General features: G+C 43.8%; 1 protein-coding gene across 17 annotated transcripts; it reads right to left on the reverse strand.

The window, feature by feature from the left end:
• Positions 1 to 11,176: 11,176 nt before the first annotated feature.
• On the reverse strand, positions 11,177 to 15,472 carry LOC123071028 (uncharacterized). 17 transcript variants are annotated; one of them, XR_006434111.1, is made up of 6 exons: positions 14,288 to 15,472; positions 14,093 to 14,163; positions 13,914 to 13,967; positions 13,651 to 13,712; positions 13,364 to 13,495; positions 11,180 to 13,191 (listed from the first exon to the last, which is right to left on the reverse strand). XR_006434111.1 is itself a non-coding variant. In XM_044494490.1 (5 exons), exons 1-5 carry the CDS (start codon positions 14,372 to 14,374, stop codon positions 13,462 to 13,464), a joined length of 318 nt encoding a protein of 105 aa, XP_044350425.1. In that variant the 5' UTR covers positions 14,375 to 15,472; the 3' UTR covers positions 13,201 to 13,461. The 17 variants fall into 17 exon arrangements, 1 of the variants encoding a protein (XP_044350425.1); XR_006434096.1 differs by having other exon boundaries at positions 13,914 to 13,972; XR_006434108.1 differs by having other exon boundaries at positions 13,914 to 13,972; positions 14,090 to 14,163.
• Between the last annotated feature and the right edge of the window lie 7,116 nt (positions 15,473 to 22,588).

Consider the following 22,588-nt stretch of genomic DNA (forward strand, 5'->3'; position numbering starts at 1 on the left):
CTAACAGAGTACGTCCACGCATGGCCGACTTGGTGGGAGTGAATCAGTCCGCGTTTATCAAGGGAAGAAGCCTTCATGATAACTACCTGCTTGTGAGGCAAGTGGCGATGAAGATTCGGGTCAGGAAGAATCATGGTGTCTTCCTCAAGTTGGATATCACGAGAGCTTTCGACTCACTCTCATGGCCATTTCTGTTTGAAGTGTTGCGAGCTAAAGGGTTCGGTCCACACTGTCTTGCGAGGATGGCAGCCCTTTGTTGGGGAACGTAGCAGAAATTCAAAATTTTCCTACGTGTCACCAAGATCTATCTATGGAGAGACTAGCAACGAGGGGAAGGAGAGTGCATCTACATACCCTTGTAGATCGCTAAGCGGAAGCGTTCAAGTGAACGGGGTTGATGGAGTCGTACTCGTCGTGATTCAAATCACCGATGATCAAGTGCCGAACGCACGGCACCTCCGCGTTCAACACACATACAGCCCGGTGACGTCTCCCAAGCCTTGATCCAGCAAGGAGAGAGGGAGAGGTTGAGGAAGACTCCATCCAGCAGCAGCACAACGGCGTGGTGGTGGTGGAGGAGCGTGGCAATCCTGCAGGGCTTCGCCAAGCACCGCGGGAGAGGAGGAGTACTTGTGAGAGGGGGAGGGCTGCACCAGAACTTCGTCTAAAGCTCCCATGCGCCTCCCCACTATATATAGGGTGGAGGGGCTGGTTTCTTGCCCTCCAAGTCCATTGGGGCGTTGGCCAAGGTGGGAGGAAAGAAATCCCATCATTTCCTTCCCCACCGATTGTTATCCCCCCTTTTTAGGGATCTTGATCTTATCCCTTCGGGATATGATCTTATTCCTTCTAAGGGGGGATCTTGTTGCGCCTTGACCAGGGGTGTGGGGCCTTGCCCCCACTACCCACGTTCATGTGGGTCCCCCCATGCAGGTGGGCCCCACTCCGGAACCTTCTAGAACCTTCCCGGTACAATACCGAAAAAACCTGAACATTTTCCGGTGGCCAAAATAGGACTTCCCATATATAAATCTTTACCTCCGGACCATTCCGGAACTCCTCGTGACGTCCGGGATCTCATCCGGGACTCCGAACAACATTCGGTAACCACATACAAACTTCCTTTATAACCCTAGCGTCATCGAACCTTAAGTGTGTAGACCCTACGGGTTCGGGAGACATGTAGACATGACCGAGACGTTCTCCGGTCAATAACCAACAGCGGGATCTGGATACCCATGTTGGCTCCCACATGTTCCACGATGATCTCATCGGATGAACCACGATGTCAAGGACTCAGTCGATCCCGTATACAATTCCCTTTGTCTAGCGGTATGTTACTTGCCCGAGATTCGATCGTCGGTATCCAATACCTTGTTCAATCTCGTTACCGGCAAGTCACTTTACTCGTTCCGTAACACATCATCCCGTGATCAACTCCTTGGTCACATTGCGCATATGATGATGTCCTACCGAGTGGGCCCAGAGATACCTCTCCGTTTACACGGAGTGACAAATCCCAGTCTCGATCCGCATAAAACAATAGATACTTTCGGAGATACCTGTAGTGCACCTTTATAGTCACCCAGTTACGTTGTGACGTTTGATACACCCAAAGCACTCCTACGGTATCCAGGAGTTACACGCTCTCATGGTCAAAGGAAGAGATACTTGACATTGGCAAAGCTCTAGCAAACGAACTACACGATCTTTGTGCTAGGCTTAGGATTGGGTCTTGTCCATCACATCATTCTCCTAATGATGTGATCCCGTTATCAACGACATCCAATGTCCATAGCCAGGAAACCATGACTATCTGTTGATCACAACGAGCTAGTCAACTAGAGGCTCACTAGGGACATATTGTGGTCTATGTATTCACACGTGTATTACGATTTCCGGATAATACAGTTATAGCATGAATAAAAGACAATTATCATGAACAAGGAAATATAATAATACTTTTATTATTGCCTCTAGGGCATATTTCCAACAGTCTCCCACTTGCACTAGAGTCAATAATCTAGTTCACATCGATATGTGATTAACACTCAAGGTCACATCCCCATGTGACTTACACCCAAAGAGTTTACTAGAGTCAATAATCTAGTTCACATTTACCATGTGATTAACACTCGATGAGTTCTGGGTTTGATCATGTTATGCTTGTGAGAGAGGTTATAGTCAACGGGTCTGAACCTTTTAGATCCGTGTGTGCTTTACAAATCTCTATGTCATCTCCTAGATGTAGCTACCACGCTCTATTTGGAGCTATTCCAAATAACTGTTCTACTTGGAGCTATACTAAAAGTTGCTCCATTATACGTATCCGGTATTTCTACTCAGAGCTATCCGGATAGGTGTTAAGCTTGCATCGACATAACTCTTTACGTCGAACTCTTTATCACCTCCATAATCGAGAAAATTCCTTAGTCCACTAGTTACTAAGGATAACTTTGACCGCTGTCCTGTGATCCATTCTTGGATCACTCTTGTACCCCTTGACTGACTCATGGCAAGGCACACTACAGGTGCGGTACACAGCATAGCATACTGTAGAGAGCCTATGATAAAAGCATAGGGGACGACCTTCGTCCTTTCTCTCTATTCTGCCGTGGTCGAGATTTTAAGTCTTAACTTCATACCTTACATCTCAGGCAAGAATTCCTTCTTTGACTGATCCATCTTGAACACCTTCAAGATCATGTCAAGGTACGTGCTCATTTGAAAGTACTATTAAGCATTTTGATCTATCTTATAGATCTTGATGCTTATTGTTCAAGTAGCCTAATCCAGGTTTTCCATTGAAAAACAGTTTTCAAATAACCCTATATGCTTTCTAGAAATTCTACATCATTTCTGATCATCAATATGTCAACAACATATACTCATCAGAAATTCTATAGTGCTCCCACTCACTTCTTTGGAAATACAAGTTTCTCATAAACTTTGTATAAACCCAAAATCTTTGATCATCTTATCAAAGCGCACATTCCAACTCCGAGATGCTTACTCCAGTCCATGGAAGGATCGCTGGAGCTAGCATACCTTTTAGCATCCTTAGGATCGACAAAAACTTTCTGATTTGTATCACATACAACCTTTCCATACGAAGACTGGTAAGGAAACTCGTTTTGTCATCCATCTGCCAGATTTCATAAATGCAGCTAATGCTAACATGAATCCGACGGACTTAAGCATCGCTACGGATGAGAAAATCTCATCGCAGTCAACTCCTTGAACTTGTGAAAAACTCTTCACCACAAGTCGAGCTTCATAGATGGTGACATTACCATCCACGTCCATCTTCTTCTTAAAGATCCATTTATCTCAATGGCTTGCCGATCTTTGGGCAAGTCCACCAAAGTCCATGCTTTGTTCTGATACATGGATCCTATCTCGGATTTCATGGCTTCTAACCATTTGTCGGAATTTGGGCCCACCATCACTTCTCCATAGCTCATAGGTTCATTGTTGTCTAGCAACATGACCTTCAAGACAGGATTACTGTACCACTCTGAAGTAGTACGTATCCTTGTCACCCTACGAGGTACGGCAGTGACTTGATCCGAAACTTCATGATCACTATCATAAGCTTCTACTTCAATTGGTGTAGGTGCCACGGGAACAACTTCCTGTGCCCTGATACACACTGGTTGAAGTGATGGTTCAATAACCATATCAAGTCTCCACCATCCTCCCACTCAACTTTTTGAGACAAACCTTTTCTCGAGAAAGGACCTGATTCAAGAAACAATCCATATTGCTTTCGGATCTGAATTAGGAGGTATACCCAACTGTTTTGGGTGTCCTATGAAGATGCATTTTATCCGCTTTGGGTTCGAGCTTATCAATCCTGAAATTTTTTTCACATAAGCATCGCAGCCCCAAACCTTTAAGAAACGACAACTTAGGTTTCTCTAAACCATAATTCATACGGTGTCATCTCAACGGAATTACGTGGTGCCCTATTTAAAGTGAATGTGGTTGTCTCTAATGCCTAACCCATGAACGATAGTGGTAACTCGATAAGAGACATCATGGTATGCATCATATCCAATAGGGTGCAGTTATGATGTTCGGACACACCATCACACTATGGTGTTCCAGGCGGTATTAATTGCGAAACAATTTCCACAATGTCTTAATTGTGTGCCAAAACTTGTAACTCAGATATTCATCTCTATGATTATATCATAGACATTTTATCCTCCTGTCACAATGATCTTCTACTTCACTCTGAAATTACTTGAACCATTCAATAATTCAGACTTGTGTTTCATCAAGTAAATATTCTCAACATCTACTCGAATCATCTGTGAAGTAAGAACATAACGATATTCACTGCATGCCTCAGCACTCATTGGACTGCACACATCAAAATGTGTTACTTCCAACAAGTTGCTATCTTGTTCCATCTTACTGAAAACGAGGCTTTTCAGTCATCTTGCCCATGTGGTATGATTTGCATATCTCAAGTGATTCAAAATCAAGTGAGTCCAAACGATCCATCTGCATGGAGTTTCTTCATGCGTATACACCAATAGACATGGTTCGCATGTCTCAAACTTTTCAAAAACGAGTGAGTCCAAAGATCCATCAACATGGAGCTTCTTCATGCGTTTTAAACCAATATGACTTACATGGCAGTGCCACCAGTAAGTGGTACTATCATTACTATCTTTTGGCATGAAAATGTGTATCACCACGATCGAGATTCAATAAAGCATTTTTAGGTGCAAGACCACTGAAGGTATTATTCACATAAATAGAGTAACTATTATTCTCCTTAAATGAATAACCGTATTGCAATACTCATAATCCAATCATGTCTATGCTCTACGCAAACACCAAATAAAAATTATTCAGGTTTTAACACCAATCTCGATGGTAGAGGGAGCGTGCGATGCTTGATCATATCAACATTGGAAACATTTCCAACACATATCGTCAGCTCACCTTTAGCTAGTCTCCGTTTATTCCGTAGCTTTTATTTCGAGTTACTAACACTTAGCAACCGAACCGGTATCTAATACCCTGGTGCTACTAGGAGTACTAGTAAAGTACACATCAACATAATGTATATCCAATATACTTCTATCGACCTTGCCAGCCTTCTCATCTACCAAGTATCTAGGGTAATTCTGCTCCAGTGGCTGTTCCCTTTATTACAGAAGCACTTAGTCTCGGGTTTGGGTTCAACCTTGGGTTTCTTCACTAGAGCAGCAGCTGAATTGCCGTTTCATGAAGTATCCCTTCTTGCCCTTGCCCTTCTTGAAACTAGTGGTTTCACCAACCATCAACAATTGATGCTCCTTCTTAATTTCTACTTTCGCGGTGTCAAACATCACGAATATTTCAAGGATCATCATATCTATCCCTGATATGTTATAGTTCATCACGAAGCTCTAGCAGCTTGGTGGCAATGACTTTGGGGAAACATCACTATCTTATCTGGAAGATCAACTCCCACTCGATTCAAGTGATTGTTGCACTCAGACAATCTGAGCACAAGCTCAACGATTGAGCTTTTCTCCCTTAGTTTGCAGGCTAAGAAAATCGTCGGAGGTCTCATACCTCTTGACGTGGGCACGAGCCTGAAATCCCAATTTCAGCCCTCGAAACATCTCATATGTTCCGTGACGTTTCGAAAACGTCTTTAGTGCCTCAACTCTAAACCGTTTAACTGAACTATCACGTAGTTATCAAAACGTGTATGTCCGATGTTCGCAACATCCACAAACGACGTTTGGGGTTCAGCACACTGAGCAGTGCATTAAGGACATAAGCTTTCTACTGTCCGCATAATTGCTACTATCAACTTTCAACTATATTTTCTCTAGGAACATGTCTAAAATAGTAGAACTAAAGCGCGAGCTACGACATAATTTGCAAAAGGTCTTTTGACTATGTTCAAGATAATTAAGTTCATCTTATGAACTCCCACTCAGATAGACATCCCTCTGGTCATCTAAGTGATTACATGATCCGAGTCAACTAGGCCGTGTCCGATCATCACGTGAGACGGACTAGTCATCATCGGTGAACATCTTCATGTTGATCGTATCTACTATACGACTCATGCTCGACCTTTCGGTCTCCGTGTTCCGAGGCCATGTCTGTACATGCTAGGCTCGTCAAGTTAACCCTAAGTGTTTTCGCTGTGTAAAACTGTCTTACACCCGTTGTATGTGAACGTAAGAATCCATCACACCCGATCATCACGTGGTGCTTAGAAGCGACGAACTGTAGCAACGGTGCACAGTTAGGGGAGAACACTTCTTGAAATTTTGTAAGGGATCATCTTATTTACTACCGTCGTCCTAAGTAAACAAGATGCATAAACATGATAAACATCACATGCAATCAAATAGTGACATGATATGGCCAATATCATTTTGCTCCTTTTGATCTTCATCTTCGGGGCTCCATGATCATCATCGTCACCGGCACGACACCATGATCTCCATCATCATGATCTCCATCATCGTGTCTTCATGAAGTTGTCACGCCAACGACTACTTCTACTTCTATGACTAACGCGTTTAGCAATAAAGTAAAGTAGTTTACATGGCGTTCTTCAATGACACGCAGGTCATACAATAAATAAAGACAACTCCTATGGCTCCTGCCGGTTGTCATACTCATCGACATGCAAGTCGTGAATCCTATTACAAGAACATGATCAATCTCATACATCACATATCATTCATCACATTCTTCTTGGCCATATCACATCACATAGCATACCCTGCAAAAACAAGTTAGACGTCCTCTAATTGTTGTTGCATGTTTTACGTGGCTGCTATGGGTTTCTAGCAAGAACGTTTCTTACCTACGCAAGACCACAACGTGATATGCCAATTGCTATTTACCCTTCATAAGGACCCTTTTCATCGAATCCGTTCCGACTAAAGTGGGAGAGACTGGCACCCGCTAGCCACCTTATGCACCAAGTGCATGTCAATCGGTGGAACCTGTCTCACGTAAGAGTACGTGTAAGGTCGGTCCGGGCTGCTTCATCCCACAATACCGTCGAAACAAGATTGGACTAGTAACGGTAAGCATATTGAACAACATCAACGCCCACAACTACTTTGTGTTCTACTCGTGCAAAGAATCTACGCAATAGACCTAGCTCATGATGCCACTGTTGGGGAACGTAGCAGAAATTCAAAATTTTCCTACGTGTCACCAAGATCTATCTATGGAGAGACTAGCAACGAGGGGAAGGAGAGTGCATCTACATACCCTTGTAGATCGCTAAGCGGAAGCGTTCAAGTGAACGGGGTTGATGGAGTCGTACTCGTCGTGATTCAAATCACCGATGATCAAGTGCCGAACGCACGGCACCCCGCGTTCAACACACATACAACCCGGTGACGTCTCCCAAGCCTTGATCCAGCAAGGAGAGAGGGAGAGGTTGAGGAAGACTCCATCCAGCAACAGCACAACGGCGTGGTGGTGGTGGAGGAGCGTGGCAATCCTGCAGGGCTTCGCCAAGCACCGCGGGAGAGGAGGAGTACTTGTGAGAGGGGGAGGGCTGCACCAGAACTTCGTCTAAAGCTCCCATGCGCCTCCCCACTATATATAGGGGTGGAGGGGCTGGTTTCTTGCCCTCCAAGTCCATTGGGGCGTTGGCCAAGGTGGGAGGAAAGAAATCCCATCATTTCCTTCCCCACCGATTGTTATCCCCCCTTTTTAGGGATCTTGATCTTATCCCTTCGGGATATGATCTTATTCCTTCTAAGGGGGGATCTTGTTGCACCTTGACCAGGGGTGTGGGGCCTTGCCCCCACTACCCACGTTCATGTGGGTCCCCCCATGCAGGTGGGCCCCACTCCGGAACCTTCTAGAACCTTCCCGGTACAATACCGAAAAAACCTGAACATTTTCCGGTGGCCAAAATAGGACTTCCCATATATAAATCTTTACCTCCGGACCATTCCGGAACTCCTCGTGACGTCCGGAATCTCATCCGGGACTCCGAACAACATTCGGTAACCACATACAAACTTCCTTTATAACCCTAGCGTCATCGAACCTTAAGAGACCCTACGGGTACGGGAGACATGTAGACATGACCGAGACGTTCTCCGGTCAATAACCAACAGCGGGATCTGGATACCCATGTTGGCTCCCACATGTTCCACGATGATCTCATCAGATGAACCACGATGTCAAGGACTCAGTCGATCCCGTATACAATTCCCTTTGTCTAGCGGTATGTTACTTGCCCGAGATTCGATCGTCGGTATCCAATACCTTGTTCAATCTCGTTACCGGCAAGTCACTTTACTCGTTTCGTAACACATCATCCCGTGATCAACTCCTTGGTCACATTGCGCATATGATGATGTCCTACCGAGTGGGCCCAGAGATACCTCTCCGTTTACACGGAGTGACAAATCCCAGTCTCGATCCGCATAAAACAATAGATACTTTCGGAGATACCTGTAGTGCACCTTTATAGTCACCCAGTTACGTTGTGACGTTTGATACACCCAAAGCACTCCTACGGTATCCAGGAGTTACACGCCCTCATGGTCAAAGGAAGAGATACTTGACATTGGCAAAGCTCTAGCAAACGAACTACACAATCTTTGTGCTAGGCTTAGGATTGGGTCTTGTCCATCACATCATTCTCCTAATGATGTGATCCCGTTATCAACGACATCCAATGTCCATAGCCAGGAAACCATGACTATCTGTTGATCACAACGAGCTAGTCAACTAGAGGCTCACTAGGGACATATTGTGGTCTATGTATTCACACGTGTATTACGATTTCCGGATAATACAGTTATAGCATGAATAAAAGACAATTATCATGAACAAGGAAATATAATAATACTTCTATTATTGCCTCTAGGGCATATTTCCAACACCCTTCTCATGACTGCAAGCACGCGAGTGCTGGTTAATGGTGTTCCTGGGAGGAGAATTTGGCATGCTAAAGGACTAAGGCAAGGGGATCCGGTCTCTCCGCTTCTGTTCGTGATTGCTATGGAGGCGCTAACGGCGATCGTGGTAAAAGCCACACAAGAGGGCGTGTTGAGCAGCTACACGGGCATCTCGGCTATGCAAAGACTGTCCATCTATGCGGATGATGTCGCCCTCTTTGTGCGACCATCCACACAGGAGCAGGAGTTTGTTAGGAGAGCGCTGGACATCTTTGGAGAAGCCTCGGGGCTCAAGATCAATTACAGGGAATCCTCGGCTATCCTCATTACAGATGACTCAGATGACAGAAGTAGAGTGGAGAGTTTGTTGCAATGCACCATGGGTCAATTCCCTTGTAAATACCTCGGTTTACAGTTGGCGGTGAAGAAGCTTACAAAGGTGCAGTGGCAGCCGTTGCTTGATCAGGTGAGGCACTTCATCCCCGCATGGCAGAGAGGCCTCATGCAACGCTCGGGGAGGCTGGTTCTGGTGAAGTCGGTGGTGGCGGCAAGGCCGGTCCACCATCTTCTGGTTATGAAGGCGCCTGCTTGGGTCCTTGAGGACATGGACAGTTGGATGAGAGCCTTTTTCTGGGCTAGGAAAGACAAGGTCCATGGGGGTCAATGCTTAGTTGCATGGAACACTATATGCAAGCCCCTGGTCTATGGTGGTCTCGGGGTGAAAAATCTTCAACTTCAAGCACTCGCGCTAAGAGTGAGATGGGAATGGCTAAGGCGGACCGACCAACTCCGGCCTTGGCAAGGGTTGCATATGATGGTGGATGAGGATGCGAGGAGGGTTTTTGATAGTTTGGTGAGCATCACGGTCGGTAAAGGGGACAAGGTCCTGTTCTGGCGAGACAGGTGGATACATGGATTCACCGTCAAAGACATCGCGCCCACGCTGTTCCAAGGAGTGAGCGTCAAAGTAAGGAACACCAAGACGGTTGCTCAGGCCATTCAGGGGGAGAGTTGGACACTGGATGTGCAGCTCCAGTTCTCGTTTGGTGCGCTTTTGCAAGCCATGCATCTGAGGCATGCAGTTGCATCGGTGCCAAGAGACGAGCAGGAGGAGGATCGATTTGCCTGGCCACACGATCGGTCGGGTGCATACACGGCGAAATCCACTTACACCCAGCTGTGTCAGGGTGGGTTGCGTTCCCCCATGGCAAATGGGACCTGGCGCAGCTGGGCGCCGCTCAAGTGCAAAATTTTCGCTTGGTTGGCTGTGCAGCACAAATTGTGGACGTCGGATAGAAGGGCACGGCACGGCCTGCAGGACACACCCTCGCCTTGCTACACGTGCCTGCAGGACGAGGATAACGCGGAGCATATTCTGGTGCAATGCGTCTACGCGCGTGAGGTTTGGCATATGTGCCTGGATTCAATGCACATGAGTGTGGAGGCTCCTCTAGCGAGTGACACTTTCGCTGAATGGTGGTTGAGAGCTAAAGCCACTTTTCATGGCAAGGAGAGGAGGGGCTTCGATACATTCGTCATCGAGACAGCGTGGTCCCTTTGGAAACAGAGGAACGCACGGATCTTCCGTCGACCAGAGCAAGTTAAGGGACCTAGAGATCTAGCTAGTTGGATTCTCGATGAGTTACAAGAGCTGATTCGAGCAGGTGTAGGAGTCGGAGGTCTAGATAGGTTTGTGAGGAGTTGACCTCAGCCCAGTGTTCGGTGTGGTGTTGCCAGTGACGGATGTTCGCATCTGTTGCAGGTGTCTTGTAATTATATATTCTCTCTTCTATAAAAATATGGTACGCCATTGGCGTACTCTCGAAAAAAAAGAAAATAAGGTTGCCCTCATTCGCTATAAGGTGAATATGCCTTCGTGCTGCCGTAGTTGAATTATCAAGAAGCAATGCTTTAGGTTGAGGTATGAGTCTGATCTTCAGCCACCTCCACAAGAAAACCTAGATCGCCTCTCCTCCTCGTGCCGCCGCCATGGTACACTGTCGGTCACATCCCACACAGAGCCATCGGCAATGAGGACGTCCTTCGGAGATGTTGTGCCCTGGTGGGCCGCGCGATATTGAGGGGAGGGCCGGCTACTGCGTGTGCATTGGTGGGTGGTCTGGGCTGTGTCTCAGCTCCAGCGTGTTGGCTACCTTCAGTGGCAGCCTGACCTAGCCTGGTCATTGGAGAAGGGGGCTACATGACGGGATCCTAGGCGGCGACAGGTTCTCAGTTGTCTTAGGATTTTGGACAGGGAACCGAGAGAGCGTGTCATCCCTCCGTAGGAATATGGTTTTCCGTGTCCTATCCCTGTTTCATCACTGTGCTTATTCACGGTCGAGGGTGTGTGGGGCTGTGTCTCTGACAGGATTTTGTATGTTTATGTTTCTGGGTGATCTGTTTGGATTCGATCAATTTTCATGGTCTTGCCGTTTCTACATGCCCTTCTCACATTTTCCTATTCGGGGCAGCGATTTGCTTCACACATTGCGACCAACGACATCTCCTAGTCTACATCAGCGACTTCTCGGCCACTGCTTCCGTAAGCTCCTAGACTGAAAGAAGTTTGATCCGTCTAGGTAGAGGATCATTGGGATGCAGGAAGAACAAGAGCTCGGCTCCCCAGAGATTTGAATGTTTCCGTACGGGTGAGTTTGTAAGGACATGTGTCCCTTAATATTTGGCCTTGGGCCTTATCGCAAAGAAAAAAGGATTTGTCACTTTTTGGACACTGAAGTGTGGACGTGAAGAACATACCCTAACGTCCTTCATCAGCGCCCACTTCAAATTTGCACTGCCATCGGATGGAATAGTACTCCAACTAATCATACTTACAAAGCATGGCAACCCATCTTCTAGCTTACACGTCCTCTAATTCTCAAAAACATGCACCTGCTCTGAACTTTTGAACATTTACTCTGCTGCTCTAAATTTGCAACTGCTTTTCACATTCAGATTTTAGTTAAATGAAAAAGGAGTGGAGGGGAGCAGATTTTTGACAGAAATATGACTTCTAGAACAAAATAATCTCTCCCTCTAGCAAGTAAATCGAACTGCAAAACTGAATGAACCACACCTGCAGCCATACTTTTGTTGCTACCAAGCCAGCCGGAGGCGGACACGGTGGCACTGGTGGCGGCTGACACCGCCGATTTTGGAGCTATAGCCTGCGGTGGACGAGCTTACATACCTTCTCTGGCTTCACGGATCTCGCGTCCGCCATTCCCTGTTCCCTCTTGGCTCCTACCATGTGTCCATGTCTACCTCTACTTCGTCGTTGCTCCCTTCTCGACACGGCGAAGGAGGGGGAGAAGGAGGTGGCGCGTGGAAGCCTTCAACTGGAAATTAACAAAATGTCTAGTTAGAAGTAACGGACCTTTTTATTATCTTATTCATAATCAGACCGTACTCTGAACATAAAGGGCATGCGATCCTAGGACATGAAGCACAACCATCTAGCTAATAGAAACACTCAGCAAAAGCTGAAGTAATTCTGTAATAGTACTTACATATTGCTCCAGCCGTATATCTGCAACATTAAAACTACATATATCCATCTCCTCAAGCACCATAGTTGACCATTATCGGCGCTTCACTGCTCCTGGCAACTTGATGCTAATTCGTAGAAATAGTGTTTGGCCTTATTTTGTAATTGACAGTTATATCATCAGAATATGCAGCTCTGAGCCTCCAACACCTTTCTAGAACAATGAAGGTTTTTTTTCTTGCATTATTCTTAGTTTGAATGTAACAAAATAATCAAAGAATGGAACATCCAACAATGATTTAAACATCGATTTTGTATGAGGTTTCCATGTGAAAATAATTTTGTTATCCAGACAAAGAATATGGCATGTCTAAAAATGGTCCACCTGTACTGTAATAGCCTACTTGTCAGCCTAATATCTATATCAAGTTATAGATAAAGGAAGATATACCGACCGATGCAATAGATGTACCCGGAACTTCTTCCCAGGCGGTTGATGTAGGCATTAGTACGTAAGTTAGGCCAGTACTGTGGTAGTGATTCCTATTTGATCCGTGAAAAATCTGCAGCCCTTACTTTCAACTCTGAGGTTGGTACTTTGATGCAGTTGCTGAGAAATTAAAAGATGGAAACACCGTAAAAAGCTGCTCAAAGAAGCTTATGGCGTAGTTCATACGGACAACCATATCGATCTGATGAAAAAAAATAGGATTCGATAAATCTAGAATCTTGCTTCATCGATAATCAAATTAAAGTTCAAATGGCACAAGAGATTGTTGAGGCCCCATTTGCCAATGCAACCTGAAAGGCAGAAAAGATGAATTAGGAGGAAACATAAATCAAATTTAATTGTCTAAAGTTTAAGAAGGTGTGATGTGATTACCAAACAAACTATAAATCAGTACCAAAAATAAACTAAGCCCTAGTTGATTGACGTTTTCACGAAATAACATAAAAATTGCGGTGATCATACCATTGAGTAATAAGCAAACATATCAAACATGTTGACACAAGGTTTCCATTCATAAACCACAAATTGATTCTCTCCCCCGCACCTTTCTTCCTCGGCAATCATCGGATGTCACATCCACCATTGAAAACCACACTGCGAACCATGAAACTACTGTACATAAATTATGACAGATGGAGTAAATTAATACTTTGAAAGACAGCTTTCAGGCAAAGCAATTAGCAGCCAAACGAAGTTGTTAGTTACTACATCAATGGACCAAACGCCTTCAAGCTATGAGCCTCCTTTACCTCAACATTTTTTTCTTCCCACAAAAGTAAATTGCACAGACAAGGACATTACATCCATCTCCCTGTTGCAATGTCACAAATGTACAGCCAGTTTAATACAAACAGAAAGCTAATTACGGACATCAGTGGACTATTCTATAAATGAATTGTCAACCTACTATCAATGTAACTGCTACAGGAACCAAGGAAAGAAATGAGCCATACACTAATTTCAACATCACAAGCGGCTGCATGAGAAATCAATCTCCAGAAGCTTGTCTTACCAATCCTGCAGAATAACCATCATTTGGAGCCTGTCGGAAGAGAATGCATCACTACTATTCTACACAAAATAAACCAGTATTAATCTCCATTCAAATTTATTTTTTCTAAACTCTCTCCATTTTTTGAGTTCCACAAAAGACATTTCATCAATGCAGAAATACCAGGTGTCTACCACCACCTGTCATTATAGATTGGGTAATCTCCTCTGATTTGCCTAGTGACGTAGAACCACCATATTTTCCTGAGTTTCTGCAGCATACAAAACTTAGTTTTGATGCATATAAAATATTGTATGGACTATGAAGTCATTGATGCAAGCTATACAAGTTAACTGTTTCTTTTAGGAGAAAATTGAGCACAACTAAGCAATTACCTTTCTTACGGAATGACTTTTTTCAGGACCGTTTGCAGACATGTATTGCCTGTTGGATTGGGAGATCGATGCATACAACATGTCCATTGGTTGGCCCTGATCGGGCAGGATTCGGCCATGCCACACACCTACCTGAATCGACACTATTGCAGGCTTGGACTGTCAAGTGATCAGCAAGGAGTCGCGCAGGCCTGCTACAGCTTGCTTGACACAGTCGATGCTCCCTGTCTTCGGTTGCCGCTCCTCGTAGAGACTCCCTCTACCTCCAGATCTAATGGCAACGCCTACTGCCACCGTTGTTGGGGCCTTTGAGGCGCTCCATGAGCTCATTCCACTTGGGCTAGGGGTGCAGTAGCTCCAACTCGCTTAACTCAATTTTATCATCATTTCAACAAAACGAAATAACCCAAATTATTAGTACTCATGCACACAGAGCAAATTTTGATGCACAATATAGTGTAGGAAATTAAAGACGAACACTTGTTACAGTGTGACAGATGCCGACTCAGAATGATCCCGCAAAGTTAGAAATTAATCGTATAGACCGCTGAAGTAAATTGGTTATGTGGTCTTGCAAAGTGGAGGAAAATAATTTCCTACTGATAGGTTATCTGATTGACAAAACGATGAGAGATATAGGCACATCCAGCCAGCGACCGGGAGATGAACTGCACGTATACAATAAATCAAAACAGTGGAAGGTCCCCTGAAAATAGTGGAGTGGCAAGAGAGGGATTAGAACCACGACCGTGAACATGGAGTTGGCGACGGAGCAAAACCAGGAGATCCTCCTTTGCCTTGTTGCACCGGCAGGCGGCGGTGGTGGCCTCGATGACGGCCGAGGTGCGCCAGGACTTCGCGCCGCCCGCCCGTCCACCAGCGTCCGGCTCCGGCAAGCTCCTGCCTAGGTCGCTGTGCCGCCCCTCCTTACTCCCTCCTTCTCTCCCCCACTTCCCTTCCTTCCTGCCCAGGAGCCGCAGACTCCATGGATCCGCCAGGGAATCCGTGCTCCGGCCATCCTGGTCGTCCCTGGTGACCCCACCTCGCCGCCGGCCTCCGGATCCACCTCCCCAGCTCCTGCTGCGCACGGATCCGCCCCCTGCAAGCTCCAACTGCCGCCGCCGATCTACATCGAGCCGCCGCGCCGCCCCCAGCCGCTTGAGCCGCCGCATTGACCCCGTCCCGATTTAAAAAGGATCACGGGTTGAATACTCCAAACCACGGGGTGTTTTGTGAAAAAACGAAGCGTTTTTCCAGATCCACTAAAAAGGGGACCACGGGTTGATTTCTAAAAGAAACAGAGGGTCTTTTCTGCAAAACGTCCTGCGACGTACGACCAAAAGCCATCGCTGGTTTATTATTGGTATATATATATAATATATATATATATATATATAATCCTTTATATATATATATATATATATAATCCTTGCTCCATGTTCTTTTAGAAATATATATATATATATATATATATATATATATATATATATACATACTAGCAAAAATGCCCGTGCGTTGCGACGGAAAAAAATTACATGCCCATCCACCACTCACCTTGCGGCGCAACTGCCAGTTGGATCATTGGAGGAAGTGTTCTACTAACCATCGCAGAGCCTTGCTGGTTAAATCCTTATTGTCCAGGGCAGCACGGATGATTGTCTGTGTGGCTAGTGGCATGCCATCTGGAGTGATAGCCACTCCATGACCGAACCTGCCCTCTACGGTAGACTCAGCACCACCGCTTGCCCGCGGATGTTGGTGGCATCTTCCTATCATGGCCGTGCTCGATAAAAACTTTTTATAGTAGGAATATTGAATTTCATCACGTGATAGCTGGCGGTGTGTTTATACATCATACACATCATAGTGAGTCTGAACTTCTGTTGATGGATCCCCTTTGTTCTTCTCGGAATTGTAGATGAATTGCTCGCTCTAATTTGATTCGATCCTAGACGAATTTACTAAATATTGGACGAAACCGGGCGAGCAAGGACCTCTTATTTTTCTTATTACTCTATCCCTCTGTGTGTGAGTAATACATATTCCGTTTTTATTTACTCCGCATATTAACTTTGATCAAAGTCAAGCTTTGTAAACTTTGATAAAGTTTAGAGAAAAAATATTAACATATACAATAACAAATCAATATCATTACATTTATTATTGAATGTACTTTCACATCATATAGATTTCTTATGCTAAATGTTTATATTATTTTCTATAAACTTGGTCAAACTTTGCAAAGTTTGATTTCAGTCAAATTTAATATGCAGATTAAATAAAAACGGAGGGAGTAACTAAATAGGTCAAAAGACCTACGCATTTACTAATTTCTAGAGTTTTCTGTATTTAAGTAGCACCTTTCAACAGTAGCATTATATATTAGATGAGGTATACTACTTTTTTTCATCTTAAAGACAAAAAAGTATCATTATACTGCCATTACTGCCAAGCTCGTGGATCGATCAGAAAACCAGCCCGGTGCCCACCAACACAGCCAACGCCCTTGCCATCACTAATTTTCTACTTTATCCTCCCAACACAGCCAACGCCCCCAGCCTACCACGCTGCTCCTCGGTGCTTCTAGATGGAGGAGCATCACAGGTTGCTCCACCTTTCTCGCCTCTCAAGTCCCAACCCACCTCCGTCGCCTCACCTAATCCCCACCAAAGCTCCACCCTCGGCGAGCCAAATCAAGGATGACCAGGGCAAGTTCCTGCCTCCACCGCATCAGAGGCTTCACCACGGGTCCGTGGCCACCTTGGCCAAGCCCGGTGCTGCACGCCGCTGTTGCCTTTCTGCTGACGGGCCGCTGTTGCCTCTCCCTGTTTCCCCTGCAAAGCTTCCCCTATGTGTCCTCACCCTCTGCCTCATCTCAGTCTCCTGGGGCACGCTCTTCCTGTCCTTCTTCCCTCGTTCTTCCACCTGAGAAGGCGCCTCACCAGCGCCCGGCCTCGCCGTCGCGCCTCCCCACGCCTGCGCACGCTCCGCCCCGCTGGTGCGCCGCTCGCCGGAGCCGAGCACCGCCGCCGCCCTACCCCGCTTCCCCCTGCTCCCCTTTCCTCTTGTCTCTCTCTAACCTCTCTCTCTCCCATGGACGCCTGGAGCTCCCTCGCCGGCCGATGCGCCGCCTTGCCCCGCGGCCTACAGATGCGGCCGGCCACCCCGCCGGAGCCGAGCGCCGCCGCCGCCCCAGGTGAGCAGCGCCGCTGCCCTACCCCGTTTCCCCTCGCTCCCCCTTCCTCTTGTCTCTCTCTAACCTCTCTTTCCCTACCCCAGGTGAGCAGCGTCGCCGCCCTGCCCCGTTTCCACCCCACGGCCTACAGATCCGGCCGGCCTCCATTGCCCTTGTCGTTCTCGTGCCCGGATCTGGCCGGAGTTCACCGCCATCGTGCCCGCCCGTGTCGGCAACGTGGCGGCCTCCTCAGCCTCGAGGGCGAGCTCCCAGTTGACCGCGTCCGCCGCCGCGACGCCTCGGTCCACCGCGGCCTTCAACGCCCGCCGCAACGCCTCTGTACGCCGCGCTCTACAACGCGGGTCCGTGGCCACCTTGGCCCATTCCTGGGCTCTGGCGGCGCTCACGTCCGCCGCGACGCATCCCCTGCCTTGCTTGTGCGGTGTCGACGCCGGCGACAAGCGGTTCAGTAGAGGCAGGGTGTTTTTTGCAAAAAAAACAAACGTTATCTACAATTTAAGTAGGACTGCGCGTTAATTTCGGGAAAATAGGGGGACGTAAACTTTTATTGTATATATATACCTACTTAAATTGTATATATATACCTACTTAATTTCGGGAAAATAGGTATATATATATATATATATATATATATATATATATATATATATATATATATATATATATATATATATACCTATATATATATAAAGATAAAGATAAAGATAAAGATAAAGATAAAGATTCCTTTTTTATATGTGCTTTTTCTCTTAACTAAATCTGCCTTATGTTACGTGTCCTAGTAGGACATGTATTACTTGATTTTTTTTATTCTGGTACGTGATGGCTTTGGACGTAAACTTTTTTTTGCCATCGTCCATACATGTGTGAACATGTCAACGCAAACTCATCTTTTCTTTACAAAAAAAAGTCATGCACCTTATACGTGTCAGTTCAAACATAACTTTTGCCACGTAACGTAATATCTTTTAATCTAGGCCGTAAATATTATCGATCGACGGTCTAAATTATTTTAGCTTATGTGGAAGATTGTGGTGTCTTATTTGTCTCTTATCTTAATTATATAATAGATTGGAAAAAGAATTCTAAAAAGTATTGAAAATATCCAAGAATTTGAAAAAGTTCATGGAAATGAAAAGGTTCATCGATTTTTTTTTTAAAAATCATCATTGTTGAGAAAAAGTTCATCAATTTTAAAAAGAAGTTCATCCATTTTGAAAAAATCTCATAAATTGGAAAAAGTTCATTGATTTTTTGAAAGGTTGACGATCTTTAAAAAAATCATCATTTAAAAAAGTTTATTGATTTTTTAAAAAGTTCAAGAACTTTAAAAACAGCTGAAGAAACTTTTAAAGAGTTCATCGATTTCAAAAAAAAAATCATCAATATGAAAAAAGTTCATCAATTATGAAAATAAATTCATTGATTTTGAAAAAACAAAACCATGAATTTGACAAAAAGTTCACAGATTTTGAAACAAAAAGTTCATGAAGTTGAAAAACGTTAATTGATTTTGGAAAAAAAAATATGAATTTGAAAGAAATTCACGTATTAAGTGAAGCAAAAAATAGAAAACAGATTAAAGGAAAAGAAGAAAAAAGAAAACCCAAATAAACCATCCGGAAACCTATTAGGGAACTTAAAAAAACTGGCTCGGGTGGGTAATAAAAGGAAACAAAGAACTAGTTAGTCATAAGCGACAAATGGCGTAGTGGTTACTCCGCTTCGCTTGCACCGAAGAGGTCGCGAGTTTGAACCATGTCGTCGCACTTAGAGAGATGCCCGGAGCTTGGGCCAAACCATAGGAGGGGTGAATGGGCTCGAGGGCGGCATAAAGCAAGCCTTGGCTATATTTTACTGTTCAGTGACCATTTACTGAGGATTAGTATGAGAAAATCTCATGGGCTGGGGGTGGGAGGGAGTGCAGTGGCCCATACGCTAGTCTATTCATGGTTTAGGATTGCATTTCTAACTCATATATTAAATGGAGTCAAGATAAATTGAGCTTGAAGAACATATGATTTGGTGTAAAAATAATGTTTCTTCAACACCATATAATATAATTTTCCATATTGTCATGATCATTTATCTTGCATACCGACAATTATATTCATATGTCATTGCTTATGGGAAAGATGCTACTAGTGAACCTATAAACCCATGTCCAATTTTCCACAAAGAGTGTTAAAAAATCCACAAATAAAAACCAGCACTTTACTTTTACATGTACTTTTATTTTCCCCAATTAGTTACTCTGAAAATACAAAAGCACTTAGAACCATATGATACACTCATAACTTGTTGCAACTAGGAAAGTTGGTGAGATTGACAACCTTAATATATTTGTTGGGGACGCAAGAAAGTTTCTAGTTGTGTGCAGGGGTGAGCATTGGGCTTGGAAACATTTGATTCCACACAGTGACACATTAGTTCTCATGGAGGAATATTTACCACTTGTCGGGCCAACAAGTACTGCCAAGCAATAGTATACTAGATCAGCAATCTTTTTGCACCATTGCGAGGGAATCAACATTCAATCTCATAGGTTTTGCAGTACAATTATTTATCTTCATTGTTATTTAATTTTCTTAGGTACTTATATTTATCATAGTTTACTTATTTCACTTCTTACATATCAAAAACATCAAAAACAATATACAACACGTAGTAGTTTCCTTTTATTTAGATATAATGAGTGTTTCTGGTGAAAATACTAAGTTGTGTCACTTGGCAACCACAAATAATGATGACTTCATGAGTACATGCATTACTCCGCCTGAAATTAAGGTTAGTTCCTTTGAAATTAGTTGTGCTTCATGGAACTTAATAATGAAATAACAATTTGTTGGAACTTTTAACAAAGATGGTGCCTATCATTTGCATTTTTTTATTGAATTTTATGATGTGCAAAACTATGAAGAAGTTGAGGTTGATCATGTCAAGCTGAAAAATTTCATTTTTTTCTTTAAGAGCAGCATAAATGTAGTATTAATTCATGGACCAAACACTACTAGGACTTTTATGTGGATTCTCACCGGTGGCAAGCAGGCGGTGGTAACTGCCAATGGTAATTTGGACGTATATCAGTGACAGGTGAGAAAACGTGCCTGCCACTGCTATCAGCTTACAAGTGGAGGTTTGCAAGGGGCATCCACCACAGGTAATATGGTCATAGGTTAGCCATGGGCCAAGCATTACTAGTGGCGAGTACAGAGAAAGACCCGTAAGTATCTATGATAGCAATAACGGACCCTTTTCCACGACTGCCACATGTAATATGGGCCCTAATCTGGCCCAATTAGACATGGGACAAGAGTTACCAACAACGGTCCCCTAGAATTGCCAGCCACCGATATAACATTTCGCCTTTTTTTGTTTTAGTTATTTTGTGTATATTTTTGTTATAGTGTCCTACGGAATTGTATGAAAAAGGAATTAAATTTTGTAGTTTCAATATGTGCTATATTTCAGACATTCTATGGTTAAATTTGTATTTAAATGATTATAATTCAAATTTAAACGAAAGTACATTAAAAAGTTCAAAATTGGAAGAAATATCATAAAAATAAGGTAGTTAGCATATATTTAGCTCATATGAAACAATCGTTTGGTAAATTGAAACATGTTTATGTGAAATTCAAACACAAACTTATCTTTCTGTAAATGTTTGTTAATTTATAGAAAATTTGAATGTTGTCTAAAAACCATGAAACATTGCATGTTGTCACTATATGACATGTAGAGTATGTGGTTAAAATTTTAAAAAGATTTGAAAAAGGTTATGATGTAGGCTACTTAAAAAGTGAGTACGGCCTCGAGGCATATGTGGTATGTGCTACATATTCAATTAATGAACTTGTAGTTTTTTCTAGCATATATGACCTAAATGCAAACTCAAGAACTTAAATGGGATTTTTGCATAAATTTTTGAGAATTTTGTATTGTACATGTAGTTCAAATTTGATTTATGTCCATTAAATAGCTAGAAATGCATCAAATGCCCTAAATATACCATATAAACCTAGAAAAGTCCCAAATTTGAACTTGGGACATGCAACAGTGTATCTGCAACTTTAAAAAAGTTTCAAGGGGAAATGATGAAAAAAAGTTTGTGTCCCCTTCAAACCTGATTACTCTGAAACTCTGAAACTTCCTTAGAGACTCTTTAGTTCTAAGCAAGCTGCATCACAATTTTTCTGTAACTCACTCAAAATAGTTTGAGTTCCTCTTCAAACCTGACATTTTTTTCTGTAACTCTCCAAATTTTGTCATACCCTCTAGGTGTCATACCATGACACCATGACAAGTTTCGTCTTTTTCATCCTTCATTTATACCTTGTTTAAATCAAAAACCATTAACCTCAATTAAATACTTAGGAATTAATTTAATACCCTAAAAATATAAAATCAACTAAAAAGTGCCAAAAAATTACATGAAGCTTATAATGGCATAACTTCAACCCTAAGAAACAATGGATCCTATCTCTAAACCTAAAAACAAATACTACAATCCTAACATTACAAAAATTTGCCGAAAAACAATATGAGTGGGGGGGGGGGTAGCGCTCAAATTCACCCTCTAACGATAAAGTCTAGCAGTATCTGCCTGCCACATGTAACAACATTACTAGTGCTGGCAAGCTCTCTCACCCGTGAAAGTGCAATCATGCCCTTAATCATATTTTGATGGTGATGACAACATGTATGTTAGGGACTAATCATGTTTATCAAGTATATCTCAGGATTATGTCCCAAAGACCATGTGTGTGGATCATGACTGGGACGATATGCATATAACTCAAGAATGGAGATACAAGACATTGACTTTGTTTATGGTTTGTTCTTGAGTATAGGAATCCTGCACTATTAAGAGGGGATCGTTGGATCTAGTTAAAGACTTGCTCAAAACCCACAACTCCTATTCTTTCTCTCCGGACGTCCGGTACTCTCCGGACGTCCGATCTCTCTCAACTGTCCGGACGTCCGGCTCCCTCCGGTCGTCCGGTGTTCCTTTACAGAATGATATTTACGGATTTCCGGAACTCTCCGGACGTCCGACCTCCGGATGTTCGGCAGGTCTCGGACGTCCGACACTTTCACCACAG

Source organism: Triticum aestivum, chromosome 3B (assembly GCF_018294505.1).
Source record: "Triticum aestivum cultivar Chinese Spring chromosome 3B, IWGSC CS RefSeq v2.1, whole genome shotgun sequence".
Classification (NCBI taxonomy): domain Eukaryota; kingdom Viridiplantae; phylum Streptophyta; class Magnoliopsida; order Poales; family Poaceae; genus Triticum; species Triticum aestivum.

Coding starts and splice junctions, on each gene's coding strand:
- LOC123071028 (XM_044494490.1), bottom strand. CDS start 14,374: ATGGACATGTTGTATGCATCGATCTCCCAATCCAACAGGCAATACATG. Junction 13,713..13,854: donor CTTGTGATGTTGAAATTAGT/GTATGGCTCATT, acceptor ACATTGCAACAG/GGAGATGGATGTAATGTCCT. Junction 13,496..13,650: donor GGGAAGAAAAAAATGTTGAG/GTAAAGGAGGCT, acceptor CATGGTTCGCAG/TGTGGTTTTCAATGGTGGAT.